Source organism: Anopheles coustani, chromosome 2 (assembly GCF_943734705.1).
Source record: "Anopheles coustani chromosome 2, idAnoCousDA_361_x.2, whole genome shotgun sequence".
In the NCBI taxonomy this organism is placed as follows: Eukaryota; Metazoa; Arthropoda; class Insecta; order Diptera; family Culicidae; genus Anopheles; species Anopheles coustani.
The window spans coordinates 84940683-84963713 of NC_071289.1; the positions used below are offsets into that span (position 1 = coordinate 84940683).

The following is a 23031-nucleotide window of genomic DNA, read 5'->3' on the forward strand; positions in this document are numbered from 1 at the left end:
CCGTAGAAGAAGAACTACCTGTCCTTAAAGTGTTAAAGATCTAAAAAAAATAATACAACATCGAAATAGAAAAAAGGTAAATCGTTTGATCGTGGTTAGAGGCGAGCGGTGATATCATCCTGCATTAACTATCTAAACGGTTTATGTTTTTGCGTCACTACTAGCTAAGCGAACGATCTTGGAAGGCATTACGGTTTCCGTTTTTCGTTAACCAGATCCGGAGAGGTTATTATAATGTTTTTTCTTCTTCTATCATTTTCCACACGCTATCTCATACACCTACAAGCTACAATAGTCTTCCCGATCGGTCAGCGAAAATCCCACAGAGAAATCATGGGAGCAGGTAAATATAACGATAAACATTCATTGGCACATGGAAACAGTCTCTTATATCGAGAACGAATACAAAGGTAGGTAAGGGGAAACCTTAGATAACTATGGAATTTTACACACTTATCAGTGGATAATTTAAGACGAAGGTAACGAGATTTGTAAAGTCGCCATGCGAACAATCTGCCAACAACCTGTACTAAGGCACTCGAGTACGCTTTTCCTGATAACGACAACCTATCACCGAATCCACCACTGATAAGACCCGCTCGGTTGAGCTTTACTAAAGTTTCACTTTATAGCAAACAGAAACATAGGTTCTGCAGAGCGCCACTAGAGTCGCGGTTGAGATTGCGAGTAGCTTTCGTGACTTGCTGACTACTGGCGGGCGCTTGCGTTTCCGGCGGCACTTCCTCGTGGACGATGCTGCGGCCGGCAATCGAGGGTTCGGTAACTTCAATGACGTCGACCGATTTTTGGCCGCCCAGACACGGCATCAGCGGTATGCTTTGCTTGCCGGTCGGTTTGACCGCGAGCGACACGATACTGCTGCTTTCCGTGGTGCTCGGATGCAGATCCGTCTCTTCCACACCTGTTTACGGACACGGACATGGCGGTAAAAAATGGAGGGCCGGGAAGGGCATCGTAGAGTTAGATAAGGACACGAGTACACAGTAAGGCATTGCAGAGTTGCAACATCGAGCTTCGACGGTGAGAAGTGATTGATTATTAACGGTTTTTCGGAAAAACACACATCGATCTATCCACCTTTCCAATCGATTAACCTAGGACGTGTGCTGGTGTTGTGGTGTTCTATACAGTGCAACCATTAATGCTGGATAAATTCAATATACTCTGTACAACCACCTCTGGAATGTTAACAATGACTTGGCGTATCACAACCGGAAATGGAGAAACTATCCCGTCCAGGGGAATGAAATAGAAACTTCCCGTAAAGGAGGTGGAACGTGATTGCGAATCCTTCACAAATAAGAGAATGCAAAATCTCATTGAACGTAAACTTTCAAAAACTTTCAATGATTAAAGTCTGTTGGGAAAACAAAATTTCCCTGAAAGTATCGCAAGAGATTCGTTCTCAGTTTTGGAAACATTCTCGATGGAAATCAAATATAGAAGCCCCTTTAGAGATGGCGATCGAGTGAAAATGACTTTTTTATCGTCAAAAACCGATCGAAGATCTGGAATCATGCGCAAAAGTGCATAGACCTCCACCCTTCAGTAAGTCTATACAGGAGAGGTTCATAGGCTATTCTTGATGTGCTGCCCTTAAACAACGTGTCCACTTCTTACAACGTTCATCTTCCAGGTTCCAGCAGCTCTAAAGTACCATGAGTGCAAAGAGTGTAATGATGGCAATAATGATCGCGATGACGGTAACAAAATCAATGCTGCTATTAGCCAAGCCATAGGTACATGCAAGAACGACATGCTGCGGTTGCACTAAGCTACTGCTACTACCACTACTTTTGCGTTTCGTGGGGCCACCTCCGACGGAACTGCTGCCGCTGCGGCTACTACTGGCGCTGCCCCGGTGTACATCACTCTCGCCCCGTGCACGACGCTGCAGCTGATCCTTCGCTAGCTGGACCTCCAGGCGACGGCGTTCCGCATCGAGGCGTTGGAGCTCTTCAAACGTTTCCACCGGTGGGTCTTCAACGTCCGTCTCTGGCTGATGACCAGCTTCCAGCACCTCCTGACGTTCTTCATTTGGGGTAACAGCTTCACGTTCAAGCTCGACCGTCTCGATCGCCTCCTGGAGTTCATCATCCTTCACCGGTGGTTCATCCTGCTGGCTGCTGCTTACGTCTTCGATGAATATTTCCGGTATTTGCAGTACACTCCGGAACGGGTAGTACCCTCCGGGACCAATCTGAAGTTCGTTGACGAACGTTACCTTGCGCTCGATCGGAGTACTTCCAGCTCCTCCCGTACACGAACCAAACTCGGATCCAAAGTCGTTCAGGCTCACATTGCCCGAATCCGTCGTGGTCGAATCGACATCGGCTGCGTTCGTTTCCTCCAGCAGCTCCTCCTCGGCCAGATCCTCGTGGATCGTGTCCAGACTGTGGTGGAGATGGTTGCCGTAGCTGGCGCTGCGCAGGTAAAAGCTCCCGATGGAGCTGCTGTCCGTCGTGATCAGTTCTTCGACCGGTTCTTCGACGACGGGGTGCACGGTGGTGGTTTCGTCGGTGTGTTTGGTAGTGACATTGTTACAAGCGATGCTATTAGTAGTGGTGGTGGTGTTGGTAGCGAAACGGCAAACACTCTCCACGGTGCTAGTGGGTTCGTTACGGGTCGTGGAGGATGGTGAGAGGATGGGTACGGGCATGGAAAAGACGATCCCATCGCCACCATCAACATCATGCTCGTCGGTGGCGATAGTGGTGGTGTTTTCATGGGAAGGTGCACAATGAGGCGCGGTTTCGGCTGGAGGGGAAGGAGGCAAGGGAACGGGGGAGGGTATAGGTTTGGCACACGACAACGAAAGCAACGAAGGCACACTGCATGCTGCGTTACCGGCAGCAGCTCCTTTACCTGACGGTGTGGGACTCTTGATCCCGAAGATCATGGCGAGCTCTTCGGAGGAGTTGTACTGCGATTCCGTGTCGGACGGTGTCAGCCGGACCGAGGACACCGGTGGCGAACGGGACGCACCATTTCTGCGCTCACGTCCCGGCGAGCTCGAGACACTCGAGCGAACTGCTGCTAGCTGCGGCGCCTCAAAGGGCTCACTTTTCAACGAGGAAGACGACTTCGTCGGATACGTTGGATCCGTCTCACTCGAAGACTTCGGCTCGGAGGAGGTCGACTTGGGGAGATCGTTAAGATCGGCCTGGGCACTGGCGGGAATCTTCTGTGCAACCTTCACCGGAAGATGATGATCGGTCGGGCACGGGCTTACTTCGATCTCGATACCGCACTCCTTCATAATCTGATCGATTTCCTCCTCGGTAGACTTTTTATCCGTGTCTGATTCGAACGGTGCCGTGGTGATACTCTCGACCAGGTTGTCGTAGTCACGTTCGATCGAAGACTTTACGCGTTCGTCATCGGGCTCATCGGTTTCGAGTTCGAGCTCGCTCAGCTGCTCCTGACAGCGTTTGCTAAGCGTTTCGAAACTTCCCGCGGGAGTCAGCTGTTGGATTAGCCCTCCCAGGTCCGGTAAGCTGCTGGCGATTGGCTTAGGTTCCACAATGGTAGGTGGTTCCACGGCGTGAACCTCGACGATCGTTCGGGCCTCTATTGATATCGACACCGGAGCAGATGTCGTCAGTTTGCCCAGCTCGGTCGTAGTCTTCGCCTTGTCCATCGTCTTCTTCGGTGGCGCTTCCTCGATAATGTCACGCAACATCTGCTCGCAGTATTTGGCCGCCTGTGCCACTTCATCGATTTCACTGGACTGGCGTTGTCTAGCGAGGGACGTTTTCTGTGACGCAATCGGACGATTCGGTGCGATTACTTTGGACTTGGGCTTCGCCTCCAGGCTGGTACCACTCGATACCGATTGTGTCTCCCGGCGTAGTTCCGCCAGATCTGCACCGAGCTTCTCGCTCGTACATTGCGCCTCCAGTGCGATGGCGTTGAGGATCTCCTCAAACTCTGCCTTATGCTTCGCACCTACGATCACCGGTTCCGTGCCCGATCGAGGTCGGGGAGTGGGTGTGGCAGCCGCACTGCTCGAACTCGGGCTACCCGCACTATCGGTCGCTTTCGGGCTTTTCGGTGGACTAGTCGAACTGGACTTCAACGTGGACGGAAGGTTAAAGACGGCACCGCGGTTCTCCTTCGGAGGTGTGGTACTACTCTTCGGGCGCACACTGCTCGATGCCTTCGGCTTCGCACCGGTGTCTTTCGCCGGTGAAACTTCCTTCGGCCGGGTTTGATCCCGCTGATTCCGGTTGGGTGAGTTGGCTTCACGCAAACTCTTCGCGTACAGTTCGATTTTGTAGTAGTCCTCCAGATTGCCACCCGAAGGTTTAGCCGCATCACGCTGGATCTGGCTGTAGATGGTCGACGAAAGGGAACCCTTGGGGCGGGAGTCCTCCGATCCGCTGCTGGTATTTCCTCCACCGTTGCTCGCCGTTGCTGCCGGCGGGACATGCCGAACGGTGGCCGGTCGCTCGATGGATGCTAGCAGGTCCTTATCTTTCCGTAGCTGCCGGAAAGCCAGGTCATCCGCCACGAGGTCGGGCGAACGTTGGGGCAAGAAGCGCGGCTTGTTGTGCTTCCCGGGCGGCTGCACCGTCAGGTAGTCCGTGCTCGGGGACGGTGGAATCGGCCCGACGGGAATACCGAATGGTGGTTGCGTTTCCGGTGCCTTTATGGAGCTGTTCGCACGCTTAATGCTGCGGTAGCTTAGGTCATCAAGCTGCAGATCCGGTTCCGGTTTGGCACGGTCCTCGTCCACATCGCCATCGTACCGGTAGAGCCGTGCCCGTTGGCTGAAACCGGTCGGGGTGGAAAGATCGCGCTGTTCGGCTCGTTCCAACAGATCCTCGTCGCTCAACTTGAGACTCTTGTAGATCGCCTCCAGTTCGTTGATTGCTTCCTCGAGGTTCGCTGACTTACGCTTCCTGGCAAGCTCTTCCTCCGAGCAGGAGTTCCGCTTCGAGATGGTCCGCATCGGTGGAGCCGGTGGTCCAGTACTCTTCACAGGCCCTTGCGTCGGTGGTTGCGTGCTTTCCTCGCCATATCGTCGATAACCATGAGAACCCGCCTGATTACCTCCCTTGGCAACCGTTTTGGCTACATGCTCCTCGTATCTATTGCCGGCTTTGGCTGGCACCGCTTCAACAGTTGGTCGACTTGTCTTAACCTTCACCTCGTACAGCTTCTCGTTCGACTTCGCCCGACTAGTACCGTCCGCCGTCTGACGCAGGTACAACCGACCGCTGACGACGTTATCGCCCGCGGTTTGTTCCTCCTCTTCGTCGCCTCGCTTCGCTTGCTTATCATCGAGTAGGGTGTCCAGCTCACGTGTCAGCTCCTGGTTGCGTCGGTTCATGATCTCCAAGGCGCGCGAAGTCGACACGGATCGCGATGCCAGCGCCGTACCGGCTACTCCCGGTCGACGTTCCGTGGCTCGGCCACGTCGCAGAGTGACTCCGTTCTGTTCCTCCTCGATGCGTCGCCAAAACGCCGATGCCGATTGTTGCGGAGTGGAGCGGGCACCCGTCATCGACTCGGAGCTGGTCGCTTGGGTCAAGGAGCGAGTCGTCGATCCACGGCTACCGAAAGGCGTTGGTGTGCCGCTGTACGCGAGGGACGACTCACTGCCGGTGTTGGTAGCCGGCGCCGGTAAAGGGGATATCTTCGGCTCGTATGGCTCGAATGTGCGATCCTGTATCTGGATCGGTTTGCGCGATCGAGGCGTTACATCCGTTACATAGCGATATTCGACCGCGTTCGTGTTGCGTGGTGGTGTCACTCTCGGGGTTTGATGATAGTGCTGCTGATGCTGCTGGTGTTGATGGTGCTGATGATGGTGATAGGCCACGTTCGAAGGCGGTGTGCTTGGTGGCTGAACAGCCGGTGGTTGTTGCTGACGAGAGATGTAACGCTGCTTATGCTGCTGTTGCTGGTGCTGCTGTTGTTGTATTTCCGCCGGTTGAACGGATGACGCACGTGGCGGAGTCACCGTGTTTGCATTGACAAACCCCATCGATCCGTGGTGTGTCGGAGGTGGAGGCGGTGTACGCTGCACCTGTGCCCCCCACAGCCGATCCTCGCTGTTACACTTTCCGTTCGGCTGCCAAATGGTCGACTGTCCTGGCGCTCCCAGCGTCTGATGGTATCGATCAAACGCGTACGAAATCGGGCGTGCCTCGTTCGTGTGCCCGATCGTTAGTCTACGCTGAGGATCGCGTGGTGGTATCGGTGGAGGGCTCCGGATTGCGTCCCTCATCGTACTCGCCTTGCTCTGGATGTAGAAACTATTCTCGTACGTCACAGCACTGGGGTTCGTCGTGGCATGCCCATGCGATTGTTGATAGTTCGTAGGCGAGCCATACGCCAGCTGCAACTGATGTGCGTACGATGGCGAGCTCCCAGTGGGGTGGAAATGGTGCGGCACATTGGTGAGACTGGAGGAGTTGCGTAGGTTCGGATGGGATCCACTAGGGTACAATTGTTGCTGGTGCAGCTGATATTGCTGTTGGTGCTGGTGCTGTTGGTGATGAGGATGATGCAGATACTGCTGCTGTTGTTGCTGTGGATGCCTTCGGTAGGCAACGTCCATCGAGTGGACACTCCCACCGTGCACCATACTGGGTGAAATCGGTTGCGTATGCCAACGGCTAACGGCTGGTGCACCACTGGGACTGTTCCCATCATCGCGCGACATCCGTTTGAGGTATCGCTCGGTCCGCGCCGTACGAGACTTTCTATGCGAACCGGCACTGTGGTTCCCGAGACTATCGTCACTCCGGAAGCGCGACATCGACGACGATCGGTGCGACTCCTCGTCGCTCGACGACTGCCTTTCCTTCGAGTGGCGACTACCACGGTCCGTTTTTCTGCCCCGCCGATCCAGTGACCCGTTGCCGGTGTACCGATCGATCGAGTTGATACTGTCGGCCTCCCGAAAGCCGTACAGGTTCTGGTGCTGCATGGCTTGGGGATGTGGCTGATGCTGCTGATGCTGCTGCTGCTGATGGTTGTGCACCACCGACGGTGCCTGCTGTGGACTGACCACGATATGATCGAAGCCCGCCCCGACGATCCGGCTCGAACGCTTCTTGCGCTTCCCGTTCAGAGTGCCACCGCTGTGCGTGCTCTTCACCGGCACGAAGCCCGCCTTCCGGTCCTCCTCCGAGCTCGAGTCGGTGTCGACGTCCTTCTTCTTCTTGCGAAACAGACTGCCGAGGGACCACTTCTTATCCTTGCCACCCTTGCTGGCCGCTGTGGTCGAAGCCTTTTCCATGTCCTGCTGCTTCTGCTGCTGCTGCACATGAACTGTGATGTCCTTCGGAAGGGGTAACTGTGGCCTCCAGGGAGACGCCGTCTGTACAGTCTAAAAAGAAAGCGGGGAAAATAATGCAGCGATTAGTTAAAGTTAAATGGAACATTCCATCGTGTCAGGAGAAAGTTGTCGAAGTTCATTGTATACAATGGGTTTTCGTGTAATACTTCCACCTGCGACCGTGACTAGATTGGCCAATGGTGGCCAGAGTTAGACAACACGCCCATGTCTTTTTCTCGATTCCCAATTCCTCGCCGTTACGGCTACGGCATCAAAATCGTCGTCGTTGTTTGCAAATTCCCATCGCAAAACCCCTCACAAATTGCCGTACTTTGAGTTTCGATTTGCAATTTCACCGTTTAAAGGCTCTTGGTATCGGTATGTGGTAATACACACCGTCGCATTTAACTCGCGTTCCGCAAAGTGGGCTGTTTTGTATCAAACGCAGGACGGAGGACAGAGAAAGATATTAGGTAATGCTGGGTAGGTTTTCACCGGCGGACGCGGGCGTCGTATCTGTACCGAAACTCGGACTCACTCCAGACCACAGACTTCCCGCACAACTAAAAGCATCATTTAACGTTCGCGGTAGAGCTTCCACAGAACAATTGAATCACCCGGAAAATGGTCGATGGAATCGATTTTCTCCACTCGATCGATCGAACCGAAAAGAAAAATTTGCAACGCAGCAAACGTTTACGCGGGCCACGCAATTAATAGCCGCCGGCCGCCATTTGGCTACGATCAGCCGCATCTCGATCGCTAAGCAATGGTGTGCACCAGCAGCAGCGGGGAGGTTGTTGAATTTTCCAACCGGACACGGGTACAAACAACGCCAACAACTCGCTGGCTTTTTTTGGTTTTCTCCTGCGGAAGCGCACATTCCATCGCCGGGAATCGTCATTTGGCAAGAACTATTTTTAAATACCCGTCGGACATCGGACCGATGTGGTTGGTTGTATACTTTCCTTTCTTTCCACTAGCTTTCTTCTGGCACCATACCTCTCCCGCCCCGGTCTAGAGTGCAGCAACCGATGATTAAAGGGTCAATATTTGTCCTCAGACATACGTTCTCCTCCCACGCACGGTGCAAAACCGCGTACATCCAATGGATCATTTTATGTTGAAATCATCCCCGAACACGAAACGTAGCTCCGGAAGTGGGGCAAGAGGACGTACGGGGTTGACAGTGGTAGATCGAGTGTTAAAACGTCGTCAGGCAGGCAGGAAGCGACACCGTGCTCCAAACGACGGACAGGTTTATTATAGTGCACCGCGCGAGTGGGCACATCTCGTTCCGCAACCCTTTGGCATGTGTTTTTTGGCACTTTCCCCAAGGATGACCATTATCACGTCGTCTTCGGAAGCGGGGAAAATCGTACTTCTGGTTGATTTATTTCTTTTTCCCAAACAAGTTCAAAAGTATATTGGAACTCTGGAATTTTGTGTATTAGTTTTTTTTTTTTAATTAACGATCCTGTTCAAAATAAAGGCCCTGGAAAATAAACCACTTCCCAAAGAATAGAAGAAAAACCCGAATTAAAATATCTTTAAAGTACGAGCTGCATTTTTTTTTATCTAAAGCCTGACACGTGGTATCGAATGACAGTTCCGCGCAAAAGGGCAATTGTTTGCTTCCCGAAAATCTTCCCCCCGGGAACCTTTCATCTCCAACGGATCGTGCACATTTTAGCACATCGACAAACCTGGATGTTACGGTCCAAAAACCTGACCAACGTAAAACAACACCTTCGGAAAGATGTGTGAACGGAGGAATATTTGATTTTTATGGTCTCACTTTTATGATATTTGCGTTAAAAATTATGTTTTTTTTTGCCGTAGTGCCGAATAAACAGCGAGTTTTGGACAAATGTGTGAAGTTGAAGTCGCTACAACTTTTTACATAACAAATGAAAAATACACACACACACACACACACACACACACACACCTCGTACCGGCAACAAAATCACGGGCAGCTCCGAAAACTCAGTCAAGCGGTCAGTTGTTAACAACGTTTTTCGGTTAGGGTAGCTGCTCGACCGGGTTTCTTGCCCGGAGAAAAATGTACGCATGGTAATTTTTAAACCTTTTCCCGCTCGCCCTGGGTCGAGTGATCCGTCACGCCAGGGACCGCCCGTTCTCCGCGCTACGAGTAGCAAAACCCCCGGGAATTTGGTGCTGCTGCTGCTGCTGCACCCCGGGTGGGTGATCGTTATAACCCCGTTTGTTTACTCGAAACCCGGCCGAACTCGAGATTGCGGCGATCTTGGCCGGGATGGTTCTCCAGCCGGGGGAAGCTGCATCTTCAGACGAGAGTGTGTGTGTGAGTGTGTGGTTCTTTTCCCCCCCGCCAAAGGGCAAGTGGACGGAGCGCGCACGGGAACGAAAAGAAAAACAGAGAAATTACTTCAATTGGCAATTGCTTAAATTATTCTCAAGCAGCAACACTGGTCGAGTGCTTGGCCGGGGAGCAGAACGTTGGTGGTTTGTTTTTCGGGCCATCCATTCCAAGTGTGCTCGACCCCGAAAAAGCCAAAAAAAAACACCCAAGTGGCTTCGTTTAAGAACGCCGGTGGGCAGCGCGGTGCAATGTAAACCGCTGGCACTAATAACGGGTACGATCACTCAACGTGGACATGACGACACGCAGTACACCGCTTGGTGCGCTTTCGTCGGCCACGTTTGTCGCCATTTTCTCCAAATCCCGCAGAGAGGAGGCCGAGGTAGAACCTTCGCTGCTTTCGCAGCGTTTTGCGCACACAACCCAACCCCCACAAAGGGCACGAACTCCTTCGACATTTTGGACCGCTTTGGGCGATGCGTAGGTCACTGTCAGGCCGGTGGGTTGCCGAGCTGCAACCGGCGGCGGCGTGTCAATGTCAGGAGGCCGTGATCATAATTATTACGTTTGCGTTGGAGTTTCCAGCGCGAGAGAGAAATGCGTGTAACTCGTTACGAAGCCGGCTGCTGCCGGGGTTGGGATGCTGGCGGTCTCCTTTCTGACCCAAGAATCACGGCCGCGCTGACGCAAGCGATATGCGTTCGCCCTCCCTTTTGGGTTGTGCTGTGAGACGTAAACAATCCGCACCGTTGTGTGCCTTTCTTGTTTGTAAGATTTTTCACCACCGCCGCCTGCGCCGTCGGCAACCCCTCCTGATGTCCAAGGTTTGGTGCAGTTTAAAGAATGCGCTCATCAGCCGACTTCGAACAGCTCATCTGCAAGCTACACCACCACTCCCGCCTCTGACACCCTGGTTTAAGTCTACGTTTTAGTACATCACTCATTGCACACACAAAATATCTCCCAAACCAACCCCATGAATCATAGACCAATCTTTACACCGGTATCCTTCACGGTACCACCCCACCCCACTGGTCTGGGAAGGAGGGCCTACTGCTGATGACACTTTTCACATACAAGCTGAGACCTTGAAAACAGCCGCGTGGTCGGTGTCCGAGCACAACCTGATCGGTTTAATTTTACTATTTTTCCCCCCAAACCGACTTTTACCGTTTTTCTTCACAGTCCATCCCCATTATTACGCGCACACACACACACATAGCGGGGTTGTTGTCGGTTTCGGCTTGGGTTGGCCTATTTAGGGACGATTACGTGCGTGGGAACATCCACGACGCGGGGGTGGATCATGACGAACGAGCGTGAGTTAAAGGACACACCAATTCTTCCCTCAGTATCGATCCGATCGATCTTGATCCACAAACGTCGACGTTAGTCTGGCATAAGGGATCCCTTCAACATCTTTTTATTATTTTATAGAGTTGTCGACATTAGATTTCATCTTCGGAATTATTTGGCTAAACACACACACACCATGCTAGATGTCTTTAGACCTTTTTATATCACTGGATCTTACTTGAAGTAAAACAAACGCTTCGTTAGACATCTTGCTGCCACTGGGTAACCCTTCAGGTTGTACTTCCTTGTATCTTGTAGACTACTGAGTAACTGCAAATCGTCGGACGAGACTTATTACTAATAACTGTCAAAAAGATCGATGGTAGTGTAACAGACTAAACAACACACTGTTCACATGTTACCAAGCACGGCCTCTCAGTCCGCCAGTCCACTAAGGCGCTACATCGGCGCAAAAATTCTGGTCAGCGCACGTATCGAGTCGAATTTTGAACGTCTACTAAAACACACCCGGCCCAGGGTACGTATGCAAACGTGTACGCGGCACGAATTGGCACTGGTACAGTGCTCGGGAGCTGATCTGTCTGCGCGCGTCATTCTCCCCCATTTCGGAGGGGTTGCATCGGTGTGAGCGCGCGCACCCCGTCCTACTACTACTACTACTACTACCAATACTGTCAGATAACGTACTAAGTTGGCGATTCTATCTCGACCCGCGAATGGGTTCGCTTTCGCCAGATAAGCACACATCGAAAGACGTGACGATCGTGGACGCGTGTGCATGACATAAGGTAGGTTCGCGCGTTGTCATCTGATCGGATGCGACAGGACCTACGGTACACTAACCTAGAGCGGGTGTCAAAGTCGACTTTTGACGTTTTGGTTGACATTGGATGAACGATCGGGCCCAACAGAGCGGGGTGGACAAAAGAGTCGTCTCAAAGAACCACTTAGTCTCTCGCTGGGGAAGGATCCCTTAGTCTTTGGACCGGGTGAATACATCGTGAAAAACGTGAGTTTCACAGTCCCACATCCGCTGCGAGATGCGCATGAATTTTTCCCACCCCAAAAATAGCACAACAAAGAATGGCCAAGCCATACCCCGGTCCCGAACGCGACAAAATAAGACTAGAGACTTTTATTTACATTGGAAGTTCATTAAAAATAGCATCCGAAGCTCGCAGTGTGCGCGTGGTGATCGTGTCCATCCAAGTCGACCGGAACATCCCAACGGAATGAAAGAGAGAGAATGAGCGGGATAGAAGCATTGAGGCGACGTAGAGCACTACCGAGACACGAGTTCAAAGTGCGCCGACACACTATTTTATCAACAGATGCTTTTGTATGCGCCGTACTAAGCCTAAGCCTGCGGAAGCATCCGCTTCGTGTATTCAAAAGGTCTGCTCTGTCGAGCTCATCGGGGAACGCACTTGATCGTGCATGGTGTTGCGTTGATGGAAAGTATTTCCCCATATTCCGGCAGGGTCTAACCTCCGACCGGATCCGGCATCAACTACGGCCAATCGCCACTGATGCATCGGTTCCTACGGTCGCGTCATGTTTATTTTCCACCGAATTCCACCCAGATGGTACGGAAGTTTGGCCTCACTCTTGTCCACAGCGGCAGCACGGGCCAAAATAAAAATCTAAATGGAACGAGTTGGAAAACGCAAGATACACAACCCCCCGCCACCAAGGCCCCGCAACGGTGTTTGTTTGAAAAGAAAATCCATTTCCCGATGAAATTTCTCGATCTCGAACGCTCCACGGATGCGGCCAGCTTCTCGCGGCTAATTGCACGCCAGTAACTCATCCGCACCACCGTTTGCGATCGAGTGTATCATCGATCGGTCCGCACGAATGGCGACGGATCGGAGTCCATCAACGACGTTTGTTCGTCGGTACGCGGGCGCTGTCACCACCGGCAGAACCAGCATGATGCAGCAGCAGCAGCAAGCAATAAAGAAAATAAACAGCGAGTTTCGCGAACCAACCCAGATAGAATATTTATTCAGCCGCGTACCAGTCCCCGATGCCGGTGTGTAACCATTTCGCAAGGTATCACAACCGGGCGAAAGTCCCTCCCCGCAGCTTGAAAGTGAGAGTCAATCTGGAATTGGATTAGTTCCACGATGTTCTGATGTCTACGTACTTCGATGACTTGGACAAATAAATGTTCTCCGTTGCGAACCCTCTCGAGTACCGAAAGTGGCCAGTGGCGCAACGCCTGGTATCTAGGACTGAGCACAAGATCGTGCAGTCCATTGGCGGTTCGGCGGTTCCGTGTAATTACCAAAGAGATCAGATTGTAATACGACCTACATTGGGTGGGGGCCGGAATCGAAACGCTTGAAATGAAGTGTACGCAAGGGTAATTTACGGAATGTGTATCGGAGCTAATGCTAGTGGACGACGATGGCAGAAGTTATGGTTTTAAGCACTCCACCTACCCGTCGCTGCCCACCCTTCGGCAGCATCCGCCCTCATTCGGTTCAATTATGCAATGGTCCATATGTGTGCCTCTAATTCTTCGAAACAAGACGACCAGAACAGACGCACGATTGTTCTCTTGTGGAGCGAAGTAAAAATAGCCCCACCGAAAGGAAGCGAACTTGCGCACTCTGCCCCGCGTGGAGGGTCATTGTGTGTGTGTGTGTGTGTACGTTTTCAAACAAATTCTGCTAGTTCATCTCGGCCCATGTTTACAGCGCCGGAATGCTAGAGATTGCCGGAGCGCGCGAGTTGGTGGTCCATCATAATCGCATGGAAACATGAGCCCATTAAATAGGACCATCTGGTCGCTATCCGGATGTATGCAGGGCCCCCGGTAGTGAGGGCCCGTAAAACGTATGACATGCAAATTTCGTTCCCGCGACATTCCCGGTTGGATGTGTAAGGGCTACGGACGTCGGTGTCGGTGTAGATACCACTTTCACTTGTGCACGAGGTCGCAGGAAGTCCGCAATTATTCTCCCCTACAGCGCGCGATGGCCACCGGCAAAAGGGTGTAAGTGTTAGGTTGACGAAGTGCGACCGACAATCCCGCTTCCAATGCCAACGGGGTGGGTTATGAGGCGCTACCACGCCAATCGCTCGGCGGTTTTTCCTCACTCGCGTTTTCCCTTTCTTCTCGCCTCCATGCTGGAAAGCGACAAGTGTGTCAGGTTGATGGTTGATGATGGTTTTGCTAACCTCAGGTCCGGAAGAGAACCGAATAAGACACCCCAGATCTAAGGCGATACCTCCCCGGAGGGTCTCGTGGTGGCTTTCTCAGAAATGTGCTGTGGGTGGCAGCGGTTGGTTTACAATTACTTTCCACCTTTCATCTTCTACAGTGCGGCCAGCACGACGAATTGCCATTCGCAGAAATCTGTGTCAAATAATCGATACTTCCGATATTTCCAACCGCTCGGACGGCGTGTCTCTAATGTAGACACGACGAGTTGAGGCTTTCTCCAAAGGGCCTCGGTGTAATGCTAGCGGCAAAGAACTGGCGGCCGCACATGGTGGGAAGTGCGCAAAAACAAGGATGTGACCGTAATTTGTGGAAGTCCGCCCCTTTCCGAAAGGTGAAGAACTCATCATCGGCCGGGACCGGATACACGTAGCTTCTCGACTGAGAGGTGCTTAATGTGATCACACCTGCCGCAAAAGCGGCCACATTGGAAAATTTGATCATTTCATCAAATTCATTTGCTCTGAGAAGCAAGAGAAACAGAATAAGCAAATGGAATCAGCCGAAAACTGAATGTTTCTTCCTGATTTTAGCCGGCAATGTGACCTTCGATTTCGCTGATCACCACAAAGCATGATGCGCACCGCTTTTTTTTTTTGGTTCTTCGTTGATTTGGTACGTTGGACCTATTCTGTCCATCTCCTAAACCATCCAAATAGTAAGCTAGTTAGTTTGCTCGAGCGATCGATTGATACGCCTGGTCGGTTCTCCTAGCGAACTTCCCCATTCTTCCTCGAACGAATGGGCGAATTAGCGCTTGTTGGCCTTAGAACTCTCGGCGCAGGTCTCGCCATAAGGTTCAATCATCATCGATCATCGATAGCCGGCCCCATAAAGAACGCTGGTCGGCTGATTGGATAGCAGATGTTTAGCTGGCCAATAATATTTCGTTTGCGTGACTGCGGCCGCCATATGATTGGGGAATGAAATACGGCCTCGGATCTCGTTTGTGGCTAGAGACTGTTCGTACCTGTTCTAAGCCGCGGATCGGGTAAATACACGTTTAAAGAACAATTACTTCTTGCGTCCCGTCTTGCACGTAGGCATAAGTATTTGACGTACAAATGGCCCCTAGATAAAGGGAAAATCAGGCACATCAGGTACAACAACAAACTTGCCTAACAGAGACGGGGGGGTTTATGAAATATTTCTAAGAAGTCTTTACCATCGGTTTGGAAAGCAGTGCAGCTACCGGCCGGTCCAATCACCCGCATGTATGGAGATCGGGTGCGGAGAGCCTCAAAACATTCTACACCATCTCCCCAAACGATCCCCTTCACCAGGTTCGTCGATCAACAGTGAGCGAGCGGTAATTATGGTCCCCAACCAGGCACTGGCCAGTTTCAATCGTTGCAATCGTGGATAATCGTACCACAAACCCATACTTTTTGAAATCCCAAAACCTGCCATTCCGAGGCCATTTGCCCTCGGTCGGGATCGCCGGGCTTTTTTCTTCGCTGGAGCTCCCCCGTCCGTTCGACAACAAAACTGGAGGCAAAACACATGCTCTATAAAGTTTAACTAGCGATCAATAATTGGTCACATATTGGCCGATCGTGCGCGAGTGGAGTTGAACAGGCACAGGCCGAAGTGCTTACGAGCGGAAGAAATTGACCCTGAAGGACCGAACATTTGGAGAAGGGAGAACCACAACGGGCCGTGTCACGACAATTAGTAGGACGAACTTATTTTAAGGTGAATTTGTTAATAGATGTGTTTTAAAAGTAGGGTTTGATAACCACAAAACAATTAAAAGCTTTTAAAAATAATTGTCCTAAACCGTTTTTTTTTTTTGATTGAGTGAATAAGAACAACCAAAATCAATATTCTTAGCAATGCTCCGAGAGCAAATCAAAAAGTTTGTGCCTTTATTGATGTTCTGTTGACATAGAGCCCAGTTTTGTTCAAATCCACAACTTTCATTACTTTGCCAACAGGTTAACGTCTTCGATCAATAATAACGATAACGATCAGCTGATCTTTTCTGACTAGCTCACTTTTTTATTTATTTCTCTCATCTCATCACTAAGCTGAATTGATAACTGGTGTTAGAACCGTTATAAAATTTGACGAAATTTGTTTTAAAATAATTAAAAATTTATCAACTGTCAAATGTTTTAAGCAGAAAAGCGAAAAGCTGATTTTTTAAATCTTACTATGCTCACCCCGTTATGCATGTGTTTTAAATGAAAACTAGCGTGATGTAAAAGCCACCTTAGTTACCACAGTGCAATATCATTTCGGGACCTCGTGTTCAAAATGGCAACACGCACGATCAGGCGGAACAAAAGTATGGCTAACCTTTGACCACTCGGATGATTGCGGACCAGTCGGTACAGTTGGTCCGAGGCGGAAATCGACCACCGATCGCCTGTTCGGCATAAACAATGTTTCTGGGCAAACGAACCAAAAAAAACAAAAAAAAAATCAGCGCATTGCCACCCATTAGAAGCACGCATTCCGTGCATTTTTGTCCGACCGAAGATAAATAAGCATGAGTTGAAAAGAATCCGGCCCGATTCGCGGCACGCAATGTCGAGAGCCGGCTCTCAGCTGCGCGTCCATAAACTATGGTCACCGGGAAAGGGGTGGAAAGAGGTAGGAGGGGTGTTGCGAAGAGTTGCGAAAAGTGTATTTAATTTTAAGTCTTTCAAAACATTTCAGCGCCAGCCAAGGTGTAGCCTTTGCAAAACCCGAACCCGAGAGAACGGGGATGGGAGGGGGGATGCTCGCTACATTCCGAGACGAGTGGTGTCGTCTGGCGTGGTGTCGTTGATTACTTTAGGGATGTTGCGGCATCTACCCCATCACTTCCCTACTTGAACCCGGCCCCGGGGAAGTAGATGGGAAAGTTGACCGAAAACCGCGTTTGCGCTGCGTGCCGTTACCGAACATTAGCCGACGCTTTCGGCGCTAATTGGAACCCGATCGCACACTTTCGACGAGTGCTTTCTCAGGATGGCCCCAGCGGAGACCCATTACAGACGTTCCGGAGAGTGTGCCCTACGCACTGCAGGGTTTACTAAGGTAAACAACACTCAACGGGCTTAGCGCGAACCGAACCTTTTCTGAGTACCTAATCGGTCCGATTCATTCACGAGCGCAACCGACGGCGGTTCCTAAGGGTTTGTTGATCTTGTTTTCCAACCTCTCCCTTCCTACCGTTCCCTGTACGGCACCACTTGGACACTAATTGGGGATCATATTTGTGAACGAACATGACAACGGAACAGCGCGCGGTCCATTTCCCCATTCGGCTACTTTCTTCCGAACGGAAAACCTTTTGATCGCGGACCCGCGGCGCGTTTTCCCGTTTCTTCCCGTTTTCTCCACCCTCCCCGAATCGTTTAACACCTTTTCCGGCGTTTGGGGGAAGTTTGTAGACCTCGCGGGGCGTTATCTTTGGCGGCTTGTCTTTACGCAACGGGCACGGACGGGGGTTCACATCCTCCAGCTCGTGGCCACAGGGTTGTAAAACAGGACAAGCGCGTGGCAAACAAACACACACACACACAAGAGGAGAGTGCAAATGTGAAGTAATTTTAAGAGCGACGGGGGGGTTTACCGACTCTGGCGCACCCACCTCACGATCACAGCGCCGACACGATCCTTCTGGTGGCGAGTTTTTGACGAAGATTGAGTGCGAAAGAGAGGAAGACCTTGGGACTCCACCTTGTTTTGGAGTGTGGCGTTTTCGGTTAGGCTAGGTTTCGGGGGAACCGAGGTCGAGAGTTTGACTTAGCAGGGAAAGGTAACAAACGCAATTTCGACCTGCTGGGATGGTGTGTTGTTCCTCTTGATACCAGGGAGCAGTACCCTTTTTTCACGCCCTTTTTCGCCCCCAAGAAAACGCAAGCAGCGTACGCGTGAGATGTTGTAATTGGCTCGGTTTATGCTGATGTTTACAACCACCACCATCCAGGGTGTGGAAACGAGGAGCGTCTTCCTCCGCGGAGTACCCAAGGCAGGGCAAGTTGACTGTACCTTTCGCTCGATCTGGCTCGATACCAGGTACGCAAGGGCGACGCAATCGAACGCACCTCCGAAACCATGCGGGTTTATGCACGCTGGAAACTGATAGCCCGAACCCGAACAACACCTACTCCAAAGGCAAACGGGCACAAACGGTTGATTAGATTAGTAGGTGGAGTGGTACCATTCCGATGCTCTACTCTGACAAACACGCACTGAAACCATCAAGCAGCATCGGCTTTCGACAAGTGGTTCGATGGTATTGCTACCAACCGCGTGTGGATGTGCTTTAGGGTAGTGCATTTTTTTTCCCTTCTTTACCTTCTTTCAAGGGAGTGGCATGTTGTTGTTGTTGTTGTTGTTGCCGTCCGAAAGAAAGTTACCATTTACCAAATCGAACCATGTTTCGTACCATGTGGAAATTGTGTAAGACATGTTTGAATGGTGAGTTTTCTTTTTATGTTCACCTTCCCTCCACCCCCCCGTGCCATCGCATGTGTGTATTGTTCATTTCATTTCATTAGCTGCACGTCGGACATTGCATTGGCCCTGGAGGAGATATGGATCAAAGGGTTTTATTTTTCGCTTTTCTGCATCTTCAACTGCTCGCTCTGTGTGTGGGTTGATGTTTTTCCAAACCATTTACTTGCAAAACCCGGGCCCGAACGATGTTCCGTTTTTGGCCGGTTTTTGATCGTATCGGCAAAACTTTATGTAACGAAATATTCACACCGGCTGCCGAAATTATGACACAGGCGGAGTCGGTGGGCACAACACACTGTACACTCTACACACGTTGGTTGGTTCGTAGATCGGTTTCTCCTCGCTAGAAACGGACACATTTCGAGATGTTCCGACAAGACAATACAAAAAATGGGGAACAATACTGCAAAACGCTTCCAGCGTGCCAAAGTTGATGAATTGCTACGGTACATGATCGTAATTGAAATGAAGTTTTATAGTAATGAAGAAAAAAAAGCGGCTTCGAAGGGGAAACTTGTATGCGCTACCCACCAAGATGTTGGCCAGCCATTTACGCTCGACAGACGGCAACAGACCGCAATCAAAACCATCATCCATAGCTCCCGGTTGCGGTTCCCGCCCGGCTGATGACCGTAATTGATTGCTGTTGTGACGTGATTTTATGGGATGTATACGTCGTGTACATACATCTCTTTTTTTTTGTTTGCTTCTTGTTATTGTGACCGACACGACTCGCAAACGCAAAATTTCTGTAGAATCATCGATCGTAACAATGCGCTGCCAGTGGAAGACATTCTGAGCGCCAATGTGTCCAATGGCGGTTCTTAATGTTCAGCAGCGCACGGTGATCAACAAGCGGTATAGAATTCAATTTCCCTATATCCGCTACCCGTCTTGCGGTTTTGGGGCATTCTAATAATCAAAGTCCCCCTGATCTCCTGACCATCCCCCCGGAGAACGCGTGACGTGAAGTCGGGGTGAGGAGTTTTTGTCCCGTGACGATAGTTAAAGAACGTACAACAAAAAAAAGTTAACCTGGACAACGTCCAACCGTGACTGCTTCCGTCAAAGTCATGCTCAACAATGAGACACAATGTTCTAAATATTTATCCAGCCATAACCGCGAAGCGGAGGCTTCGATCACTTCGGGACACTCCCAGAAATAACACTTCACCTGGTGATTTGCTTCAGTGTTCTACGTTCGCCTCCTTGAAAAGCTTCTTCTCGTCGGCTGGAAGATGATCTTACAGCCAAGGGTACACATTTTTAACAAGAAAACCACATATAAGAACGAATGGTGTGCTTATGCGCAGATACCGTCCGGGCAAATATATCACACGGGTGAGGGTATCCAAGGGTAGACAGTATAGGAACAAATAGATGCCGCTTCCGGCAGTTTACCGAAACTTCTTAACGAACCGAGGCGATGGAATAGCAAGCGTTTACGACACTAAAAAAAGGGGCAACCGTTTGCTCCATCACGCATGTTTAGAAGGCGCGACGTGAAGAACCTTTCCGAATGAGCCGGACGAGTTCGCAGAGCTAAAGTAGCACGTTCAGCACGCAGCCTGTCAGAACCGTCACTAGCAGACCCGTCAAAAATTAATTCCAATACCTTTCAAGGCTCTTACTACTTGCGTTCCGGTGTAGTGTTGGTTGGTGCTCGCGTTCCGGTGCCTTCAACTGCGTCGCCGAGGTCCCCAGATCGCCATCTTTGTCGCTGCCAGAGAGAGGTCGCTCGGTGTGACAATTAATGCAAACCTCCCGTGCCGTGCCGATTGTGCGATAGCGTTTAAAGTACACGCTGCAGCTTGGAATACGTCTCGCCGGAGAAGCTGGAACCTGCGTTCGCTCCGTTTGCACCGCGCTGGCGTAAATCAGTGTTCGAGGTTACATACTGCTGAGGAGGTTCGGCCAAGGTTCGGCCCGCGGACAGATGGAGTTATTCGTGGAACATCGGTGCTGTTATGGTTTCGCATTATCGCCAGGTCTCGCCGCGGGGTCGAAATGTTTACTTTAACTTCGGCTCACCGCCTCAACCGTCCACCCGGTCGGCGGAGATCGTCGATCACTGCGTGCGCGCGAGAGACGATGCGCAAACATGAAAACTGCGAGCGTGTTGTGTTAGGTTGGTTGTGTTTTGCTTCATTACCACGAAAAGTAACGACTAAACAAAAACAAAATCAACGCCCGAACAACAAGGTCGTTCCGGACAAAATTAGGCAATAATTGAATTTTAACGCTCGGTCGTATCGTTTCGGCTGGGGAGTTTCTGGTTCTTCACGCTCCATTCTCCGTGTCGATACATTTTTAAAACCCTACCAAACGGTCGCTTCATCGCTGCGCAGCTGCACCAACACTGGGATTTGGTTTAGATCAACACCGAGCACACACAGTTTCACAAGACCTTCCAACGTCAAACTGGAGCTGGTTACATCGGAGTAACTTCCTGCGGTTTCTTGGCGTGTCACCACGGCGACACGATTAGGGCAACTCTTGTCAAACCACGTGCTGGTAAACACGTCCACCGCAGAGCAAAACACTTTTCCGAAACGCACCAACGATAACCTACACTTGACGAGACAACCTAGTTCTTTTACACACCTTCCCGTGCGATCCCAGAAAACGGGAGACAAACCCAACGCCAGCCGCGGTTGACTTAGAACTAAGTTACTCCCAGTTCAGATGTGGCCTACTCCACTAACTTCTACTGATGGGCCACGGCAGAGAGAGGGAGAGGGAAGGACCATTCACGAGCGAGAGAGAACGAGTGAGTGAGTTTCTATCACAACGACAATCAGCGTCGGTCGCGGAGACAAACGATCTCGTTTATGGGGCTACAACAATTAGAACTGCGTCCATCCGCCGAGCTTCACTCCACGCCAACAACACTCTTGGCCATCCGGTGGTGTTGGGTTACCCGGTTACTAGGCTCTCGCCGCGGAAGACGGTGGTTTTCCTTCCTTCGTCCAAACGCTAATGCGGGAGGGGTTCCTTCAGAAGATCACCATCTCCGTTTGCCTCCGTTTGAAAAAGTTTATCTCTTTGGGGTCACAATCACCACCAGCGGTGGTTGAATGTCAACGACAATCGTCAAAACAAAAAATAGAATCAGCGTCCGGATCGTTTACTTCCACCCGGAGGTGTTCTGTTAATGCTTGCGAAATTTAAGCTTTAAAAGGACAAACAAATTTGATACACCATCAAAGCACACCACACCACTCAGCGAACGGTACACTTGTCTAGGGTTTGTGCAGCTGCAGCTAAGCTGCAACTCGACCACTTGAGTGAAACAACTTAATCCCTCTGGGGGTCTGAGGCCCCCGCAACAGGAACGTTCGGGTGCACATATACACACGCTGCCCGTCACCGGCGGCTTAGCCGGGACGTTGTTTTGGCGAAAAACATTCCAACAACCTGACGGCGGCGCACGGTGGGACAATTGTGAGCTCGGGAATGTTGCCCGATATAGTCTACGGCGTAGTACTCGGTGCTCGATTTGCATACCATAATGGAATGCGGTGTACAACAGCACTTTCGATGTGTTCCAACGTCCCCGGTGCCGTGACCCTAGCGGCCCTAGAGGAGTGAGGTGAACGTTCCGCACCGGAGAGATTCGAGAGAACACAATTTGTCATCCTGACGGCACGGGATTGTCTAGGAAGACAAGAAAAATATAGATATCGAGGAATAATGGAAGGTTGTCTCCACGTAGACCGGTGGTACCCACAGGCCGAGGAAGGTACCGGTTGCTGGAATGCTATGATATTGCGGGCGAGTCCAGCCGTTTCAGAGCCGAGGACGTGGGAAACAAGAGTGAGACAATAATTGGTATGCTTAAGTATAATTTATAATTGAACATGTGATTGGTTGCAGAATTCTGGGCAATGTCGAATTCCTTAAAGTCTTATGCAGGCATATTTGATTGTATGTCACTTAGATGTATTTTGGTTGCCTTTGGAGTTGAACTAATACACAACATACATGCCACTAGACACAAGTGTAGAGTGTGCAGGTTATCCTTAGTAATGAAGTTTGATTTACGGGGATTTCATGGACCTGAATAACTCTGTCCAAAGAATTAGAGATTCGTGAGTCTTTGGATAAGAAATTGGTGAATCCCAAAGATACAGTTTTGTGGGAAGATCCTCTTTTTTGCTCGTTGGATCCATGCACTCTCAAACATTTTAAAGTTCCATAAAGCTGCATAAAAGTTCGGAAAGAACCATGAATTTCGAATCTTCAAAGGGCACGTGAATGAATCTCGTCAAAAGATTTATAAGAAGACACAGCTCTAGTTTGAACAGTTATCTTTCGAATAAAAAATAAAATCACATCAACAACAATAAAGGGCGTCAATTTGTCCAGATG

General features: G+C 50.6%; 1 protein-coding gene across 1 annotated transcript; it reads right to left on the minus strand.

Annotated features, from left to right (window-relative positions):
- Positions 1 to 626: 626 nt before the first annotated feature.
- On the minus strand, positions 627 to 11220 carry LOC131265202 (uncharacterized). Its single transcript, XM_058267463.1, has 7 exons — positions 11191 to 11220; positions 7019 to 7363; positions 6584 to 6949; positions 3819 to 6493; positions 2887 to 3761; positions 1765 to 2778; positions 627 to 922 (listed from the first exon to the last, which is right to left on the minus strand). The coding sequence occupies exons 1-7, from the start codon at positions 11218 to 11220 to the stop codon at positions 627 to 629; spliced, it is 5601 nt and encodes a 1866-aa protein (XP_058123446.1).
- Positions 11221 to 23031: the final 11811 nt, after the last annotated feature.

What these genes read in the sequence shown, in the direction of transcription:
- LOC131265202 (XM_058267463.1), bottom strand. Translation starts at nt 11,220, where the DNA reads ATGTCTAACGAAGCGTTTGTTTTACTTCAA. An exon ending in GTCCACAGCAGGCACCGTCG is followed by an intron (nt 6,950 to 7,018) that starts GTGGTGCACAAC and finishes ATGCAGCACCAG; the next exon opens with AACCTGTACGGCTTTCGGGA. An exon ending in CAAGAGTCCCACACCGTCAG is followed by an intron (nt 2,779 to 2,886) that starts GTAAAGGAGCTG and finishes CTTCCCCTCCAG; the next exon opens with CCGAAACCGCGCCTCATTGT.